General features: G+C 36.3%; 4 protein-coding genes and 1 non-coding gene across 10 annotated transcripts; 2 read left to right on the top strand and 3 right to left on the bottom strand.

Moving 5' to 3' along the window:
• On the top strand, positions 2007–8481 carry LOC109713476 (hydroxyethylthiazole kinase). Of its 3 annotated transcripts, XR_002217108.1 has the most exons (6): positions 2007–2512; positions 4694–5108; positions 5784–5919; positions 6604–6844; positions 7167–7310; positions 7429–8481. XR_002217108.1 is itself a non-coding variant. In XM_020237578.1 (2 exons), the coding sequence occupies exons 1-2, from the start codon at positions 2093–2095 to the stop codon at positions 5084–5086; spliced, it is 813 nt and encodes a 270-aa protein (XP_020093167.1). In that variant the 5' UTR covers positions 2007–2092; the 3' UTR covers positions 5087–5337. The 3 variants fall into 3 exon arrangements, 1 of the variants encoding a protein (XP_020093167.1); XR_002217109.1 differs by lacking the exon at positions 5784–5919; XM_020237578.1 differs by lacking the exons at positions 5784–5919; positions 6604–6844; positions 7167–7310; positions 7429–8481 and having other exon boundaries at positions 4694–5337.
• Positions 5928–7430, bottom strand: LOC109713478. The gene is made up of 3 exons (XM_020237579.1): positions 7132–7430; positions 6504–6804; positions 5928–6238 (listed from the first exon to the last, which is right to left on the bottom strand). The coding sequence occupies exons 1-3, from the start codon at positions 7354–7356 to the stop codon at positions 6219–6221; spliced, it is 546 nt and encodes a 181-aa protein (XP_020093168.1). The 5' UTR covers positions 7357–7430; the 3' UTR covers positions 5928–6218.
• Positions 10467–10547, top strand: TRNAL-AAG. The gene has a single exon. It is a non-coding gene; the product is annotated as a tRNA-Leu (tRNA).
• LOC109712452 lies at positions 10656–13077 on the bottom strand. Its single transcript, XM_020236019.1, has 4 exons — positions 12806–13077; positions 12398–12451; positions 12229–12288; positions 10656–11043 (listed from the first exon to the last, which is right to left on the bottom strand). The coding sequence occupies exons 1-4, from the start codon at positions 13043–13045 to the stop codon at positions 10915–10917; spliced, it is 483 nt and encodes a 160-aa protein (XP_020091608.1). The 5' UTR covers positions 13046–13077; the 3' UTR covers positions 10656–10914.
• LOC109712289 lies at positions 13666–18292 on the bottom strand. Of its 4 annotated transcripts, none has more exons than XM_020235773.1 (10): positions 18224–18292; positions 17349–17716; positions 17005–17163; positions 16307–16390; positions 16031–16117; positions 15215–15307; positions 14964–15107; positions 14536–14643; positions 14143–14194; positions 13666–14064 (listed from the first exon to the last, which is right to left on the bottom strand). In XM_020235773.1, exons 2-10 carry the CDS (start codon positions 17682–17684, stop codon positions 14012–14014), a joined length of 1116 nt encoding a protein of 371 aa, XP_020091362.1. In that variant the 5' UTR covers positions 17685–17716; positions 18224–18292; the 3' UTR covers positions 13666–14011. The 4 variants fall into 4 exon arrangements, with proteins under 4 accessions (XP_020091362.1, XP_020091364.1, XP_020091363.1 ...); XM_020235775.1 differs by having other exon boundaries at positions 16316–16390; XM_020235774.1 differs by having other exon boundaries at positions 17349–17701; positions 18224–18285.

The following is a 19305-nucleotide window of genomic DNA, read 5'->3' as shown; positions in this document are numbered from 1 at the left end:
GTTAGTGGGGAGGTGCTTGTCAACTTGGTTGTTTTGAAATTAAGTGCTTTTGTGTTACCCACCTTCTGAAATTGCTTTTCCATTTGGTTGGTCATATTTTTGAGTCCTAGCAATCATGCATTTAAGTGAATGAATAATGAAAAGTTTAGAGTGTTATGTCACGGACTTAGTTTTTTTGCTTGTCAAAGCCCACGGGGCATCCGTCTTCCTGCTAAAAAATGGGCAAGTCTGTCTCAATCTTGCTAGCGCGGATCTCCGTGGCCTCAAAGACTAAGTGCAAGGAAGAAGAAAACAAGAGAGGAGGATCGCGGTTTTGTAAAAACTAAGTAGTTTATATATAATTTAAAAGCAAATATTACATATACACTCTCCCTTGACCTCACTCATCTTCCTATTTATAGATAATTATACATTGAGCACACCCTCTAATATATAGAAAATTTCTCACATAAATACAAGGTGAATCCGAGGGTTGCTCATAGACTTTGGATTTTCGCTGGCAGTTTTGGATATTTGGATTACAACAGTTATATAACCGTTCATCTTCTACAAAAACTGTTGGAATGGTGCTTTCCTATATATGGAATATGTTAGTGTTATTTTAATTGAAAATATGAGATTTAGAGGCTTCTGAAGATGAAACGCAAAAACGATCTTATGTGCCTCTTAAAAGATTACATAATTAGTAATATTTAAGCAACAAACTCCTACAAAATATAATACAATAACATTTAATTAAAGTGTTATATTTTAAACTATAGAATAGTAAAGTATAAACAAACTATATATGCCGCATAAAAAGGTATAAAAATTTATGCCATGTCATGTCAGGCCGGCTTTTCCGAGGCCTCACAAGGCCTCTCTGGAGGCCCAGGCAGGTTTGGGCCAGGCCAATTTTTATTTTCTTTTTTTTAAAAAAAGTTTGAATATTTATTTAAAATTTTTAATATTAGTTTCATAATTATATATAAATATATATAGTTATTTGTTATTTAAAATAGTTTAAATTGTATTTGGGTTAATATATATATATATATATATATATATATATATATAGAGTCCGGCTACTATACTATCTATAGTACGGGAGCTCCCGTACTATAGTATTGTTTTCGATCTTCGGGCGTTCAAATCAACGATCCACACCGTTAAAATTGATCTAGGGTATTTAACGTTTTTAGAAATAAAATTTTATATTTTTTCGACATAGTTTACTTTATGATCAAAACATTTCAAAATTGTCAAATTTCAATGGCTATTATGACGAGTTTGGAGTTTAACGGTGTAGAAGAATCTAAATTTCTTCAAATTTTGATAGAAAATTCTTTAAACTATATAGATTAAGGTTAACATTCTTGATCTTGAATTTAAAAGTCCTATGCTCAAATTTTAAAGAGTATTCAATTCCCACCGTCCATTTTGACATAATTTATTTACTAAGTAAACGATATCGAAAAGAACTAAAATTTTATTCCTAAGAACTTCATATACCCTAGATCATATTTAACGGTGTGGATCGTTGATTTGAACGCCCTAAGAACGAAAACAACACTATAGTACGGGAACTCCCGTACTATAGATAGTATAGTAGCCTAATTCTATATATATATATATATATATATATATATATAATAGTTTTAGATTTTGTCTGTCATTGTCGGAATTCTTATACGCTTTTATATATAGTATAGATGTAAAATAAATAGGCCGTGCTGTGCACGGCCACGAGCGTGTCGTCGAATGAGCGCGCCAGGTGGGTATGGCCCAGCATGGTATGAGGACTAAAAATTTTACATCTTTATTATTTAGAAAAAAATTCTAAACTTATTTAAAAAAATATATATTTTTTAATATTTTATATAAAACAATAATATCTTTTCAGATTTTGTTGACCACGTCACTGCTATTATTCACACTGCTGACGTGGCAGCTCGAAGTTTTCTCGTTAATTACCACTATGCCAAAACATAACCTTTTTCTTCTTTTTTTTTTTTTAAAGGTTTTTTTGTTATTAATTTCGCCGCCTCTTCCTCGCTCTCCACCACCCACACGGCCACACACAATTCACAAACCGTGCGCGCGCGCGGCGAGCATGGAGTGCGGAGCGGCGGCGTGGGCGCTCCTCGAGCGCGTGCGGCGCAGCGCCCCGCTCGTGCACTGCATCACCAACCTCGTCTCCATGGACCTCGTCGCCAACGCGCTCCTCGCCGCGGGGGCCTCCCCCGCCATGGTCCACTCCCTCCGCGAGGTCCCCGAGTTCGCCCCCCGCGCCGCCGCCCTCGTCGTCAACGTCGGCACCCTCTCCGAGCCCTGGCTCCCTGCCATGCGCGCCGCCGCCGCCGCCGCCGCCGACGCCGGCCGCCCCTGGGTCCTCGACCCCGTCGCCGCCTCCGCCTCCGAGTTCCGCATGGACGCGTGCCTCGGCCTCCTCGCCCTCCGCCCCACAGTCGTGAGGGGGAACCCCTCCGAGATCATCGCCCTCGCGTCCGCGTCCCGGATCCGCGACGCAAAGGTAATAAAGATTCCTTCTTTGTACCGGAGTTCATAAGATGCTGTGTTATGTCATGTTAGTGTCTGTCTATTAGGTGTTTGAGTTTATGCGTGAGTGATTTTTCGTTTAAGATGCTCAATCAGACACCAAAATTAAATGTATTATTCTTTAAATCCTTATACTCCCCGTTTCACAATGCAAAGCTAATAAAGATGAGTTCTTTGTATGAGAATCCATAAGCTGCTTTATGTATCATTTTAGTGTCTACTAGGTGTTTGAGTTTATGCGTGAGTAGTTTTTCGTTTAAGATGCTCCATCAGACACCAAAATTTTAAGCCCTTTATATTCCCGGATTGCAATGTGAACGTAATAAAGGTGAGTTCTTTGTGTGTGAGAATCCATAAGCTGCTTTATGTATCATTTTAGCTACGAGGTGTTTGAGTTTATGCGTGAGTGGTTTTTCGTTTAAGATGCTCAATCAGATACCAAAATTTTATATATTATTCTTTAAACCCTTATATTCCCGGATTGCAATGCAAAGGTAATAAAGGTGAGTTCTTTGTGTGGGAATCCATAAGTTGCTTTATGTATCATTTTAGTGTCTATGAGGTGTGTGTGAGAGAATTGTTGCTTGTTTTATGAACTAGAAATCAGATACCAAAATTAAATGTATTTTATTAAACCCTTATATTCCCGGATTCGTGATGCAAAGGTAATGAAGATGAGTTCTTTGTATCGAAATTCATTAGTTGCTATGTATATATCATGTTACTGTCTATTAGGCTGTTGAGTTTATGCACGAGTGCTGTCTTGTTTAAGATGCTTGTTTTGTGAACTATCTATCAGATACCAAAATTAGATATGTTCAAACCCTTGTATTCCCAGATTTCCAATGTAAAGGCAAAAACATGTTCTTTCCATCAGAGTGAATAAGTTGCTATGCGAACAATATGAATAAAGTGAAATGTTCTCGAATATGTTCTTCAGGGAAACTTAGCTATATGGTTTGGTTTAGTGAGGGGAGCAATTAAGCACTTTGATGTACTTTAAACTACAATAATTTTGAATTTTTTCGTAAGTTATACTTATGTCAAGTTAAAATCTTTGACATATTATACATAGGGAATCACCCTATGGTTTTATTCAAAATAAAAATATTTAAAACTTGGAGCTTTGTAGTTATATTTAGTATATCCTTTGAATTAATGAGAGAGGTGTTGAAAATCAATCCGTTTGAGAGTGGTTTGCTGCCTTGCTTATTCATTGGTTTATGGTGAGCACCAACACAGCGTCTTATATTTCTGCTTGGTTCTATTTAGCTTCCTGCATTTAGCATTCTTAGATGCATATTATCTAAGAAAGATATTTTCCTTACGAAAACTTTAAAAAATTTCCCCCGTGGTATAGGGCGTTTACACCTGCTTACGCTGCGGTTCAAAGTGCGGCAATTAACTACCCTGTGGTTTTTGTTCTGAAGTAAACACAATAGCAATCAGTCTCATTGAAACATTAATAACTACTGAAGATAGTTACAAAGTACCACTGTCGCTGTTGTATATCTTGTTTCTTGCTTTTACTGTTTCGCCTCTGTGCCTTTTAGTACACCCTTTTCAACAGCATGTAAACAACAGGTCGTTATGGAAAACCAGAACAGCAACCATACATAAGCAAAATACTAAACACCCTAAACTTTTAGCCACTACCATAGGGTCATAAAGTGCAATTGGCCTATACAATAAGTAGGTTTGGACATAAAAGAATTATATCCTGTATATGAATAGCTTATAAAAAAGAGTGTTGCAGCTTTTGACATAAAAGAACTATACCCACAGAGGAACTTAGTTTATATGATTGGTGATATTCCTGATATAATTGCCACCTTTGCATCTGGGAGTTCAATGGGTTGTTTTCTTCCAGGACAGCATTTGAGGGGAACTTTATTAATAACTATGACATAATATAAAATTGTCCAAAGTAATCTAGACAAAATCAATATTCATGATTGATTAAAAAAGTAAACAACAAGCTTACAGGATCCCTTTTCTTTGTTAAACAATTGTGAAGCATGCTAAACACAAGTAATTTCAGCACAATAGAACTTTAGTACTTTCGTAAATATGTTTCGCTAATTAGCAATTTAGCATCTACATGAATTCTTTTCTTACTGTTTATCACTTTCAATTTGCTTGTATGGATAAATAGGGAGTCGACAGCTCCCATGAGTCAATTGATGCCGTGGAAGCTGCCAAGTCATTGGCACTTTCCAGTGGTGCGGTTGTCGCAGTATCAGGAGCTGTCGATTTTATCACCGATGGACAGAACGTGATCGGTGCGCACAATGGGGTGCCCATGATGCGGAAGATCACTGCAACAGGATGCGCGGTCACAGCCCTCATCGCGGCCTTTGTTGCTGTAGATCCAACAAACACTTTGGAAGCAACTGCTTGTGCTCTCTCCATCTTTGGCCTGGCTGGAGAGCTAGGGATGGAAATGGCGAAAGGACCGGCCTCGCTTAGAATGCACCTGATCGATTCACTTTATGGACTCGATGAAAAAACCGTAGCTTCGCGGGTTAAAATTTTGCGGCACTCATAATTCACGGTGGCTCTTTTGCGAGGTTCGGCAGCATTCTTATTTCTAAGTACATGTAGGTCAGAAATAAAAGGGTGTCTTTGAATTCATACCTTCATTTAAGTAAGTGGTATCAATCATTGTACTCTAACTTCGTTTTGTATCACATTTATTATGATTTACAAACAGGATCGAGATCCACCAACTATATTATGACTGTGTAAGATCTGTACTATTGCAGTAATAGTTTGAATGAGTTCGATCTGGTTCATATATCTTAATTGAATCACATTTTATCTAATCTGATCAAATTTAACTGCAGTCCTATATAATCTTATTTGTGTGTATTCAACACCTCTACCTGAATCCTGAAAAAAATAAAAAAATAAAAAAAAAATGTAATTTCTAATTTGAAATTAGGTTTATATTGATAATTATTTTGGCTCGATCTTTTCTCTGTTTGGCTTGCTTTAAATCATGTAATCCTTGAATCTGATCAGACTCAAATAATTACTGAAGTAGCTTTCTTTTGAGAAATTAGTGCATTACAAAGCTATTTTTGCAAGAGCTCTCAGTTCTTCTCACATACTGGCTATTTTGCTATTTATACTCAATAGTTATTAACTTCTCAATATTCGACCCGAGATTATAAATAGATGCACGAGGTGGACTTCGGAACCGAATGAGCGAAGTTTTTGTTTTTGTTTTGTCGATTTAATAGATGGGCTTGATGAGGTTTGAATTCAGGATTGTACTCTGCCACCATGTGAAACAACCGCTTTCTCCAAAAGCCGAAGGTGGTTTGCTATTTTATGCCCAGCACCAAAGAGGACAAACTAACAAGGAGAGCCTTAAAGGTTCCCTCGATTCGAAATTAGAATAAATTATGAGTTTGGATTAGTTTGCATTTGTCACTCTACTGAACTAATGTTTCATGGTACCAAGCTTTATCCAAGTGCTAATTTTAGAATTGCATTATTGTCTAAACCCTTCATAGGAGATTTACATTCATCGTACTCTGCTTGATGCTTAGTTAATATCCTCCCATTTTGATTTGTTGTTTCAATTTTCCATTGTTTCCACCATGAGGAATGGTTGTTGCCAATTGTTCCAGAGAGAGATCATTTTAGCACACCCAGTTTCCTTCATTTCCTTTTCATAGCTCCAGCACCACAACTGCAAATTTGTTAAATTTGTTGTTAGAAATTAATTTTGTCGCATTTTAGAGAAATGAAATGTATCCATCATAGTAAGCCTTGTAAAACAATGTATCTTATATGTGTCCTTCAAAAAATAAACCACACCATTAGTCACTGAAATAGTCTGAATGGTAGATTGCTTCGAAAAACTCAGTTTGTTTTGTTGATTGATTATTTTTGTAGAGAATGGATATATAAAACCTCCTAAAAAGGTTAATATTTTATGTATGAAGAGAACTTACAATCAGAATCTGTAGTGATCCACTGCCCTGTTCTGACACACCCCCCCTCAGTGTTTAGGCTGCATGAGTTTCTGAGATCATCACACTCTGTGCTTTGCAGAGCAACTGAGAGGTTGGAGCAGCTCTTCACTATCATATGTGTGGTTCGCGCTGTGGATGCGAACGCTGACAACGGTGAATACACCGTCGACGTCGACGAGCAGCTGCCGACGTCCCACCGGAAGCTGATCTTGCTCGAGTTCGAGCTCATATGGTCATCAAGTGGGTCCTTAAGTGATGCTCTGCTTTTGAAGTACAAGATCTTCAACAAGAAAAGAGAATGCTATGTCAAGCTTAGAAAGGTTAGTTAAAGGTTTATTAATTTCTTTTAGGAGAAATTATTGCATGACATATAAATAGTTTAGTGCGATTAACAACTTCTAATTAGTGACTTATGTATGAAAATATTTTATTATAATTGTTGAGACATATAAACCGTTACGGCTATAACTATTTTTCCTTAAGAGATTGTGTGGAAATATTATAATTGATGATCAACAGCTAACTGAGTTGCTAATTTCACCGAAATTCATTCAAATCAAAACAAATGAGTTGCTAACTGTGTTGCTAATTATATCAATCTCTTTACCTTCCATGCTTTGCTACCAACTTTGTGGGACTTAGCTGCTGCTGCCCACTTGATGAGCTCCTTCATCCGCGACAGCGCACGCCGCCTCTCCCCACTACGCCCGGCCTCCTTCTCCGACGAACCCTCTCCGCCGCTGTCCGCGCCGTTGGGCCCGGTCGCCGAGACCGCGTCGCAAATGGGTAGGACTTTGCACCCTACAGTAACACCCTCACCCTTGTGTCCCATTTTCCTTACTCCAGTAATCTTAAAACTATGCAACAAATTGTAACTAGTGATTGTGTTGTATATGCACTTCAGGTGCAAAGTACTATAAAACCAAGCCCTGCTTTTGCTCTCCTCACTCTCCTCCTCCTCATCATCATCATCATCCTCCTCTCCGCCGTCCGATTCGTCGTCTCGAAGGTACTTCACTACTTCATCTGATCATCATGAAATAACAACCAACAACAATATGTGTCAGCATGATAGATCCATATACATACGCGCATACATATAACCATGCTCGTAATAAGTTTAATGAGTCATTACCAGTGTTGCAGCTCCTCTCTCCCTTGTTTGTGACTAGAGTGTTCTTTGCCCCAGGATGAGGTGATGATCTAAATAGCCATTGCAGAATCTAGCAATGATTAAGCAACGAAAACCCATCATTTATATCTCGTTAACGTGGTTGCGACCGGTATTAATCATTGTTTTAAGCCACATGTAACTTTAGTATAACTGTGCAACCACAAATAAGACAACTAAACTACCTCTACCTGCATGTTCTCCACCTGCAATATCTGTAAGGTTGGAATCTTAAGTAGGTGGTCAAAGTAGGAATAACACTGGTGATATAGATATATATAATTAAGTACTAGGGTTTGATTATTAGGGCATTAAAAGCCATAGAAAAAGAGCTTAAAAATTAAGCTAACACAGAAGAGCAAAGGATAAGAGTGAGTTGGCTAGGGTTTATATATGCATGTTGCATATGAGGTGGCCATGTGTGTTTAAGCATATGTTATTACTAAGGGGTTTAATAATCTTCTTTTTAAACTTCACATGGGTGACAAGCCATCTTACATCATTGAATGTGATATTTTAAAAGTGCTTCTTAAATTGCTTTTTTTTTTTGGCTTTGATAATTGATTGAGAATGGATAAAATTTGCTCATGTGGGAGAGAGGGATATATTCTTTTCTCTCTCTAGTTTTAGTGCATGCACCACTTCTTAACTTAAACCCTATTATTATGAAGGTGCAAAATCAGAATTTAATTCATTAGATGTGTTAAGTGATACTCGAAAGACATTGTTTGAATTTTTCTTTTCCGTATTATTAATCGAACAACATATACTGATGATTTTTGGGACTGTTTGATTATAAATTGGCGGCAATTTCAGTTGCAGCAATGAGGGATAATCTCGCCACTTCATATATATAGTCATTATTATTTTTTGCTGCATCTGACCAAACAAGATATATATAGCTATTACTATTCCATGGTTAAATTATAGTACATTTATAGTTACATCTAATCCAATGACCCTAATGTTATAGGTTTTAGGATTTAAAAAAAAAAAAAAAAATTGAATGGCCAAATATTGAGTGTGGTGCATGAATCGTGCGGATACACCGGGTGCATGCAATAACTACTCCCTATTCTCCATGTGGTGCTATTTAAGGCCACGTCGAGGTTACTGTTTCCTTCAAACTTGGAACACGATTCGTTTGTGTGCCAAGAAATTATTTTCATGGTGCACCGGGTCTATACACTGGTGTTCCACAGCTCAAAAAAAAAAAAAAAAAAAAACATTTTGCAATTTAACACATCTTCAACTCAAGTAAGCAAGGATTTAATTTAATTGATTATTATTAGTGATCAATTATCTAATGAAACTACTAATATAAATTCCTTAATTAGCAAACGTAATCAAATGAAAGTAGCTGCGATTTGAAGGTATTGCAAACAAAATTATCTTTTTCTCATGCTAAAAAGAAACTATTGTATTGTAACATCAGAAAAAGATTATAAAAAATTAAAACCAGAACCTTATATAATTTAACGATTTAACGATTATATATATTGAGATTTTAAGAGAGCTAAAATTGAGTTTTGAAGTTTCTGGTGTACCGAATCCTTTTTTTAGCCGTATTTTTCAACGAATTTAAAAATTAAAAGACGAATTTTATCCGTATTATATCCGTACCGAATTTTTGGCGAATCCGAATTAACTAACTATGGTCCAAGCAACATGTAAAAAAGAAAAAAAAAAAAAAAAAAAAAAAACTACAAGTGGGAACCAAGTTGCAAATATACCTTTTACATATTAGGCAAAACAGTGACAGCTCATTAATTGCTCGGGAGGGATTTTTGCCCACTTGGTTTTCATCTAAGGGCATATTTGGTTCGCGGAGTTTAAGATCATATTGGATTAAAATTGGTCTGGTTCACAATTTTGTTATATGTTTGGATCCCCCCTCACGGGGTTTAGTGAGTGAATCCCGTGTCTTAGAAAAAGTTTTGAATGCAACAGTCAGATTGTTGCTCTTCCCTCTACCGCTCACCTTCAAAACCCAATTCTATATTAGGCAGAAAATGATAAAATTCTTAATTTGAATGCAAATTATAGTAGGGTAGCTTAGAATGAGAGATTATGGGGCCTTTCGACAATCCGGTCAATGATGAATATATATATATATATATATATATATATATGACTANTTTTAATATGACTAAATTATAGAAAATTTTTTTGGAAATATTTGCTTTTTTATTTTTATTTTTTTTGACTTTCAAAAATCTATACTTTGTCATATTAAAAATTCTAAATAATATTAGGAGGAACGACGTTAATGAAGATGGCAAAATAATCAAATTGTCTTTACTTCTTTTATAAAAAAATATTAATATATTTTAATTATTTTGAAGGGTATTTTCAGTATAAATTATAAGAAATTGACAGAATAGTAATAGAACCCTGATAGAGAGGAATTAAATGCAACAACTTAAAATATTGAGTAGGTAAAATATAGACTTTTGAAAATTATAAAGGAAAAACATAAAAATAAATATTTATAAAGGGGCTTTATGTAATTTACTATTATTTCAATTCATGAGTGTTGCATGCATGCGAATTGTACAACAACATCAAAGATCAATCTCTCTCTCTCTCTCTCTCTCTCTCGTGCGCACCCTTGTTGCCTCGATTGGAGCTTGTATACGAATAATATTAACCAAAATATTAATATCTCTCCCAAAAATTCCTTATTTCGCTGAAAGCAAGAGGAGATTTTATTTCTCGTTGTTTCTGATATAAAGTTTATATTAGATGTGTTATTGTTCATGTTTGTCCAAGTTGAGATGGCCGAGTTGGTCTAAGGCGCCAGATTAAGGTTCTGGTCCGAAAGGGCGTGGGTTCAAATCCCACTCTCAACAAATAGAAATTTTTTTTTAAAAAAAAACTATAATAATAAACAATTTCTAATTGTAAATTAAAATAAACAAATTTTAACAATTTTCATAATTTTAAATTGTAAACTAAAATAAACAACATATATAAGTTTTCATTTTTTTTTTTCCCATCATCTTTACAACTTATAAACAGTACAAGAAGCAACTGCAGCATAGAGACTTCCAGTTCGATGGATACAAAAGGGCTGGTATTCAAAACAGTAGTATATACGGCAACAGGGAGGTAAAATAAATAAATAAATAAAAATTTAAAATGAAAAGAAAAAAAAAAGGGGTTGAAAATAGCATTAATTTGACATCAACAAAACCGGAGATCGGTCGCAATGCAAAACTAGTCTGCAGCATCTTCTTCATCCTCGAAACTCAAATTCAGAGCTTGCAGCTTGAATCCTGACCCTTGTATGATCTCGACCAGACTCGAAGCCGCCCCTGTAGCTTGCACGGTGGTCTGCTTCGTCAACTGCACCAAGAAGATCAGTCTCGAATATATTAAGAACTTTGATTTGCGCGAAACTTATTTGTTGATCTGATAACATACGACAACTGGTAAACACAATTTTTACCTCATATTCAAAGCTAAGGAATAAGTTACTATATAGAATGAGATTACAAACAGAACCCTCAAAGATATGGATCAGTGCAAGATTGCGAGAAACAAACATCATGTAGGATGGTGCATTGGATATCGTACCACTGACATCTATGCTTGGGGCTCAAGTACTATTCGCGTATTATTTTCTGAGGAACTAGCGATTAGTAGCAGGTTTAGTACAAATGGAATCGGCCGCTGCTAGTAAATGTGTGCCACATTAGACAAGCTAATCGGTTATAAGTGTAGAATAACATTAGTCCGATCTTATTTTCGAGCATACGAGAATCTTCGAATAATATTTCGTAGTATCTGTGACGCCCCATGAAAATACAAGGACCAGAAACTCTGATACTAATAACCGAGTCTAAACATTTTGGTCTGATGATTTGAATCCGACAAATTATTAGTGCTAGTGGCCAGATCGTCACACTTGGTAGCAAAGCCAGTATGCTAGCCGAAAGTGTGAGATGGATCTCGCACCGCCTAGCGATTGTGGGCTTGAAAATTGGACCTAACAGAGAAAATCTGCGACGCCCCAACAGAAATGTAAAGACTAGAAACTCTAATACTAATAACTAGACTTAAAAGCATATTAGGCCGATAGTTTGTGAAAATCTGCGACGCCCTAATGGAAGTATAGAGACTAGAAACTCTAATACTGATAACTAGACTTAAAAGCAAATTAGGCCGATAGTTTGGGCCCGTTCGACTGGTTATTAGTGCTAGTAGCCAGGTCGCCGCATTATCTCCTAACAACAGCTACTTATTGCGATACATTTATCGCGATCACCAAAACTCTACAACTCAGAAGTCTAGAAAGGTGAGTTTTTCCTTATTTGTGTTCAACCTCATTAGAATCAAAAAGAGCTGCTCAATGTGAATCCAACTCAAGCAAACCCTAATGCATATATACATATATATTGTCAGCTGAATCATGTGAACTATCCTACAATTTCAAACATTCTAAGCATAAAACCAAGAAACAAAACTGATTCTTGATGTAAAGTTTACGCGGTTCGGATAAATGTGGCGACGAAAAGAAGCCACTCTCACCTCAACACTGGCGACGCCGTCCGCGACCCGCACCACCACATCACTGATTCCCTCTGTTCCCTGCAAAACAACATCCAAAACCCGCCCCAAATATAAGGATCACATTGAACAAAATATTCAAAATTTTAAACAAACAAGTATTGCGAAATTGAGCAGTGGCGATACGAACTTCTAGAGCCTTGAACACAGCAGGGATATTTGATTCATCCATGGTTCCCTCAGCCTGGTACACACCAACAATAACAAAAAGGGTTAAAACTCACATCAATTCACCAATTTTTTGCTTTTTTTTTCCTAATTGCATGCAGTTTTTGATCCACTAAACTTAAATTTGATCAAAGAAACCCCAGTTGATTTGATTCAAGAACACCAACCAGTAACTATCTAAAAGTTAGTAAATTTCCCTAACACGTGCCAAAAAAAAAGTTGAATTTGGCTCATTTTCTTCTTACCAAATCAAACTACACGGACCAAATTGCTAATGGAATAGAGTTAAACTTTACGATTCAACCCTAGAAAACAAATACCAATTCAGAATCGGAGCAGGAAAAAACGGGAGAGGAGAGAAGAAGCGTGCCTTGAAGAACATGGTGAGCACGTCGGAGGAGGAGTCGGGGACGAACTCCGCCGCCGCCGCCGCCGCCGCCGGGGCGGCGCCGCCTCGTACGGCGCCATTCGCGGTCGCTCTAGGGCTCGAGAACGGCTTCGGTCTCCGCGGAAGAAGCGAGAGGAACGAAGGGGAGGAGGAGGGAGAAGGAGAGGGCAATGTGCGGGGATGGGAGTGGAGAGAGGGAGAGAGCGAGGAGAGCGTCGCCATTGTTGCTCCACGAAGAGAGAGAGAGAGAGAGCGAGAGCGAGAGAGAGGTGTGGCCGTGTAGGGAGGGGATAAAGCGGGATTAGGGATAAGCGGGTTTCGGGTTGATTCGGATGCGGATCCGAACTCCGTTTGGTCGGGTCGGGTTCGATCATTTCGGGTTGACCACTCTACTCACCCGTAAGATTTTTAATTGTAGCTGTAAATATGGTGGATACATAGAATATATATATTTTTTTAATTTATTTTCTAGTAGTTAAAAACTATAAAAAATTGTGGTTTTCTTACTACATCTAGGATTGTAAAATTATGCCCCAAAAGAAGAAAATATTTATATCGTACCATAAAATGAGTTAATATATAAGAAAAATACTATTTATACATTCAAAAATAATATGTAAATCGTATGTCCCATTCAAATTAATTAAAACAACCAATTCGAATATTTAGTATTATTATATAATTAGGGATGCAAACAGGAGGAATCTATAATTAAAAATTTTATCCTATTTTTGCCCCCTCTTATTGGTTCATTATTTTAAATTTTTAGTATTAGAAAAATAAAATTGTTATACCACTGCATCAAACATAGGAAAACATTCTACTCTACATAACATGTCAAAAAAAGGGGAAACAACTCGTAAAAGATGTATTGTTGCACTATTTTAAGTACAGCATCACAGTTCATACATCTTCAAGGCCTATCTTCAAAATTGTGAAAAATTAGTACAACAAAAAGTAATCAATTAATAAGTGAACACCCTTTGCCAACCTATTAACTCATCAAGCTTCTCAATGATCTAGCAACCTCCTCCAAAAAATTTGGTAAAAAAATGGTGCAATCAATTGTTGTAAAATTATCAGGCAAAAAGACAAGAAAGAGTTCGGAGTCGAAGCGATCGATTGCTTCCTTTCGTAGCAATCCCTTTCTATTATTTCTCTCGTAGTAAAACTCGGCGAGAGCTCCTTTTAAGCACCAGAATCAGAGAAGCGCAGACCGGATTCCTCGTGAATTTCTCCGGCTGAAAGGAGGACTGACAAGAATTATGATGTGATCATGAAGAACTAATGGGTGCATAGAAGGGGCAGAATGTTCGTACTCGGGAGATCGACAGCTAGGTTCGCCTGAGCATCGGCATCCGCATTAAACTCCTTCAAAGTTATATGAAAAGCCAATGTGAGCCAAATTAGCAGCAATAAATTGGTTGCCAAAAAATACAAATCTCAATTAGTTTAAAGCCTTTTTTGGCTAATAGTGTTCTCAAAAGACGAATAATCACTATATATTGAAGAACTTAGACTTGGTGAAGCACAGAAGCCTACTTACTTACAATATGATTTTAGATATAATTACTTTCACATTATGCTCTATCTCAGCTGCGTAGATCACAGTATAGAGTTTTCGCTTTTTTTAGCAGCAGTAGTTCGATTTAAAATGCTTCCAAATGTAACAAAGGAACGGCAAAAGACAAACAATGATAGCTTTTTGTTACCCTCTTAACATGTCTGATCTCAAATGACAGAAACATATCCTTGAGCTCCTTCGCCTCCTTGCACAAGCCAGCCATGTTCTCGTGCCTGGCCCGCCAGAGATCTTGAACCTGTTTTGAGAAAGGAAGCAAATTTATTAAGAATAATAAATATGCCTCATATAGATAGATTTCTGCACAAAAGTTAGGTCACAAGGATATCACGGCATTATTTCGTGCATAGGGATTAAATCGAACTGCATGAAGTACAAAAGTAATTTAATTTCAGTATATTAAGTGAGTGAGACCAAACTTCAATGAGAGCAGAAACTTTATCAATTCTTACCATGAAGTATTGTGCTCTACTAGCATATACAGCGCAGTACAAGACATCAAGATTAAGAAAAATTAATATTAAGTTGGTAAATTCAGAGATATATTGAACGACGCACCTGATTACAAACAAGCTTAGAGTCACCTTGCACACGTATTTTCTGAAACCCTTTCTTTAGAGCATACTTCATTCCTAAAATCAATGCTCGATATTCGGCAACATTATTTGTTACAGCACCCAAACCTTCGCGGACTCTACAAATCTTCATTCACATGACAAGAAGATTCCAAAATTCTTAAGGTGCGAATAATTCACCGTAAATATTAAAAAGAAAAACATATTACAACAAAGAAACCATTCTGTATCTACCACACTTCCATCTTCAGCTCGAAGAATAACTCCAGCGCCAGATTTTCCAGGATTTCCTTTTGAAGCACCATCAAATTCAAGAACACAAGACACCTGTCATGATTAGGTAAATTACACTCTTATTGCAATTAATGTTGAAGACAGAAAAGAAATGGCAGGAAAAATATTATAGTCTAGCAAACCAAATTAACTAAAAGGCGGTAAAGCTCAATCATGTACGAAGTTACCATCAATATGAAACATACTGCACAAAATTTAAAGACCAAATCAAAATGAATTTACAATCCTAGGAGTAGAGCGATCATCTCTTCTCACCCACATACAGTTCCCAGTGTTTCCTTCCAAAATGTGGCACACTTTGTTCTTTCAATATGCATATCATTGAGCAAGCTTGATGTGATTCATATTCAGAAGTTTATCCAGATTAGAGTTCATATTGCAAACTTACGATTTGCGAACAACTACTAAAACATATATAATATCAGCACAATTATCCGGTAAAACAACCAAATCAAACTCAATTTGGAATAATACTTGATTCCAGGATGACTTCCACAAGCACAGAATACTATTATAACTGTCTAACTTAAATAAAGTATAGAACACTCAAGTACAGCAAACTCTGTGCAGTCTGTGTGACATGAATTCTTTAAGGAATTACAGGTCATGTATCTTTTTTCGCCACTCCGTCATATTTTCACCAACTCAATTCGCAAAATAAGATATCTGCAGTATCAGCAGCAGAATAAAACAGCAGGAGAATAATACACAGATAGGAAAAGAGAAGAAGCAGAGCATACAGGCATTAGAACTCACGTCATTACGAAATATTGCTTGCTGCTCAACTGAATACCCAAGCTTGAGATGTTTCTTTGCCGGTTCAATCAGGGCAGAAGAAGATTCCTGCATGATGATAACATCCACACATAGAAGTGAGCAATACACGTACTGATTTGGCTTGTTTGTGGAAATTAAATCCTTTCTTAATATACAGTAACAAGGGCTCAATTTACGTACAACAACGTGATTTCATACAACATGCTAGATCTCAGGGTAATCTACAATTGAATATAAATATGTGACAGTTATTACCATACTCACCATGTGCTGCGCCCTTTTCAAAGTAGAAGTCTTTTCGCCAGTTTGAGCAACCAAAAATGCAAGTCCATCTGGTTGCTGGGAGGAAAAGACAACAGTCAATTTGCCAAAAAAAAAAAAAAAGAGAAGAAAGACAATATAAAGAAAACACTTTCAGTGAACTGCGGCAGTAATTTTAAACTTTCTGTGTTCACTTACAAAATAATAACAAACAAGAATAAGATTTTAACAAATAATAAAGCATCATAGTTGGAAGTTGGAACTCCATGTCACCGGCTAGAAGTTATCTATTTAACATAAAAAATAAGCATATTTTTTATGTTATCTTTTTTAACAACCATGTAGATCTTTCCACACTAATATGAGTTGCTCCTAACTAGTATGGGCTCTATCAAGAACAAGCTTCAACAGAAATAGCGGTAACTTGCCGATTTATTTGCTACAATCATAGAATCAAATATATCATGCTTTCGTATTAACACCAATTAAGTCCAATAGTTTCCTTTCACCAGCATGTAATGAGAAAACAACATCTTTCACGCATTTCCAGGTAGCAAGTTTGACAAATATGAAACTATCTTGCAGCCTAATACAATGTTAAATTACAGCACACTGCAAATCCACCATAACAGAATTGAAGGATAAAATGCATGCAGTAAACTCGCAATAAAACGGGAGGGTCATTTTCTTACCTGAAAAGGACATGGGACTAGGTTCCCAAACAGATCCTCATTCACATCGGCTGCATTAATGGCGTAGAGAGGGTTTTTAAGCCCACGAGCAGCAAGATAATCTTCCGTTTCTTTACGCAAAGAATAACCTTTGTACACACTGACAGAAGGGTCACACACCTACTTTCATGAAAAGCACAGAGTACATGAATTTGCCGCGTTAACATTCGCACTATTATAGCTTAAATAACAACATCTAGTTAACTGCGCCCATACTCCTATAGTAAATTGAATGTCTAACTTAAGCATATACTAAAGAATGGTGAATTAAGCTGAATCCGGGAATTGCTCGGAACTGCACGTACCGAAGAGCTAACTTGAGCTTGACAATCGCTCAAATTTTTATAGACGGCGACAACATCTCCTTTCCGGACAACATAAAAAGCATCACCCTCTTCAGCCATGGCCGCTTTCTCATTCGCCGCCTTCGGCGACTTCGAAGCACGCGCACGCTTAGAAGAGAAGCACCGGACACGAATTGCCGACGGGATGAGACCTAAATTGAGCGCTTCAAAGCCGGCGTGCCATATGCCTCTTCTCCTCCATGAGATCGTAGAAAACCCGTATAAAGCTCTCCTCATGAGTCCATGCCCGCTATTCGAAAAGAGAGCTGCAGAAGACGCGCACGAAATGCAGTTCATCTAAGAGATTCCAATCACTACAAAGTTCACATCTGGAAATTAAAAAAAATTAAAAAAAAAAACTTCTTTTAGTTAAATATTTAGCTTAGGATAAATATTTTGGATGAACTAAATGTGAAAGACCAATTTTCGGAAACTACAAAACATCTATACAGCATCTTCCTCACATGTTCATCTCACAGAACAATAAGAACAAGGAATATTTGCACACATATCCCTGAAATTACATATATTTGCTTGTATACCAATCTTAGTGCGAAAATTATGATGTGAGATAAGAATTTCTCGACATTATTACTACACGCAACTTTTCACATGCTCAAAAAAGGGAAAAAAAAATGAATGGATATTAATTTCGACTTTAGTCCAAAAACTTGTCACTCAAAACAAAAAAAACAAAAACAAAAACAAAAAGTCTTATAGAAACCACACTTTGCTATGAAATGAACTTCGTAGGATCCTTGTTTCAAGTATAGATTCAACAAAATTAAACCAAAAGAACAAAGAGAGTAGAGATCGGAGAAAGGAAGAAGAGCTACCGATTCTAAATCCAGCGAAAAGATGCGGAGATTGGAGAAATGGGAGAGAGGGAAAAGCTCAGAGACGAGGGAGCGGACACAAATTGAGTGGAGTTAGGGTTTGTTCCGTGGGCCGTAGTTGAATTGGGCCTCGGCCCATTTCGGCCCGGCTCGCTCGCTTTTACTATTCGGTATTATAAGGACCCGTTTGTAGATCATAGAGGGGTGAAAACGGTCGAATAAGACGAAAACATTTTCGTACCCATTTTTTTTTTTAATAAATGATATAAATTCAGATGCAGATAGGTATTATATGCTAAAGTTTTTAGTACCATATCCACCAAAAATGAATTCAGATACAATGAATTGAATTTTATTCAAATAAGAATACATACTAATATCTGCGTATGAATATGAATTAATGGTTAATTTCATACAGATCCTTACAAACATAGTAAATGATAAATATATCCCTACAAGATTCAACTTTCATATGTTGTTTATGCATCCCTCTGCTTTGTTATCGTTAGAGAACAGTTAGAGAACCGTTTATATTTTTAATTTTGCCATCACAAATATGTCTCTCCAAAAACCATAACAGTATAGTATAAGAGGAGTAAAAATGTCAAAAAACTAACTAAGGTTGAGTATTTAATCTGTGGTTAACTAAATTTTTCTGACAAATTCTAATAGTAGGAATATATTTGAAAACATCAGGATTTTTGTATAGATAATATATAAAAGTTGAACTTTATAGGAATATATTTCTCATTCACTATGTTTGCAGAAATCTGTATAAAATTAACCCATGAATTAAAATTAACAACAATGTAATTAAAGTTTCACACTCGTTTTATATGACTAAGATTTAACAAGTATAAAAGCGATTTTAATATGAACCCTTAAAATAAAATAAATGAAGAAGACAATATATTTTTATCTAAGCTTGATTACACAATATTACACTTTATTATATAGATCTTTACTTCTACACTGTAGTAATATTTTCTTTTAAAGACATCACTCTCACTCATCTATCATTCTTTTTCAATTTCTACACTATAAATAATAAATATATTATTTTATGTAAAAGCTGTTAAAAA

Source organism: Ananas comosus, linkage group 7 (assembly GCF_001540865.1).
Source record: "Ananas comosus cultivar F153 linkage group 7, ASM154086v1, whole genome shotgun sequence".
NCBI lineage: Eukaryota > Viridiplantae > Streptophyta > Magnoliopsida > Poales > Bromeliaceae > Ananas > Ananas comosus.
This window is presented reverse-complemented; position numbering and strand designations above follow the sequence as displayed.

Excerpts from the sequence above, each read along its gene's own strand:
- LOC109713476 (XM_020237578.1), top strand. The coding sequence starts at position 2,093 with ATGGAGTGCGGAGCGGCGGCGTGGGCGCTCCTCGAGCGCGTGCGGCGC. Across the intron at positions 2,513-4,693 it reads CCCGGATCCGCGACGCAAAG|GGAGTCGACAGCTCCCATGA; the intron begins GTAATAAAGATT and ends ATGGATAAATAG.
- LOC109713478 (XM_020237579.1), bottom strand. The coding sequence starts at position 7,356 with ATGGGACACAAGGGTGAGGGTGTTACTGTAGGGTGCAAAGTCCTACCC. Across the intron at positions 6,805-7,131 it reads TTGGTAGCAAAGCATGGAAG|ATCTTGTACTTCAAAAGCAG; the intron begins GTAAAGAGATTG and ends TTCTTGTTGAAG. Across the intron at positions 6,239-6,503 it reads GATCACTACAGATTCTGATT|TTGTGGTGCTGGAGCTATGA; the intron begins GTAAGTTCTCTT and ends ACAAATTTGCAG.
- LOC109712452 (XM_020236019.1), bottom strand. The coding sequence starts at position 13,045 with ATGGCGACGCTCTCCTCGCTCTCTCCCTCTCTCCACTCCCATCCCCGC. Across the intron at positions 12,289-12,397 it reads CTGTGTTCAAGGCTCTAGAA|GGAACAGAGGGAATCAGTGA; the intron begins GTTCGTATCGCC and ends GTTGTTTTGCAG. Across the intron at positions 11,044-12,228 it reads ACGGCGTCGCCAGTGTTGAG|TTGACGAAGCAGACCACCGT; the intron begins GTGAGAGTGGCT and ends TTCTTGGTGCAG.
- LOC109712289 (XM_020235773.1), bottom strand. The coding sequence starts at position 17,684 with ATGAACTGCATTTCGTGCGCGTCTTCTGCAGCTCTCTTTTCGAATAGC. Across the intron at positions 16,391-17,004 it reads TAGTCCCATGTCCTTTTCAG|CAACCAGATGGACTTGCATT; the intron begins GTAAGAAAATGA and ends TTTTCCTCCCAG. Across the intron at positions 14,644-14,963 it reads CTAAGCTTGTTTGTAATCAG|GTTCAAGATCTCTGGCGGGC; the intron begins GTGCGTCGTTCA and ends TTCTCAAAACAG.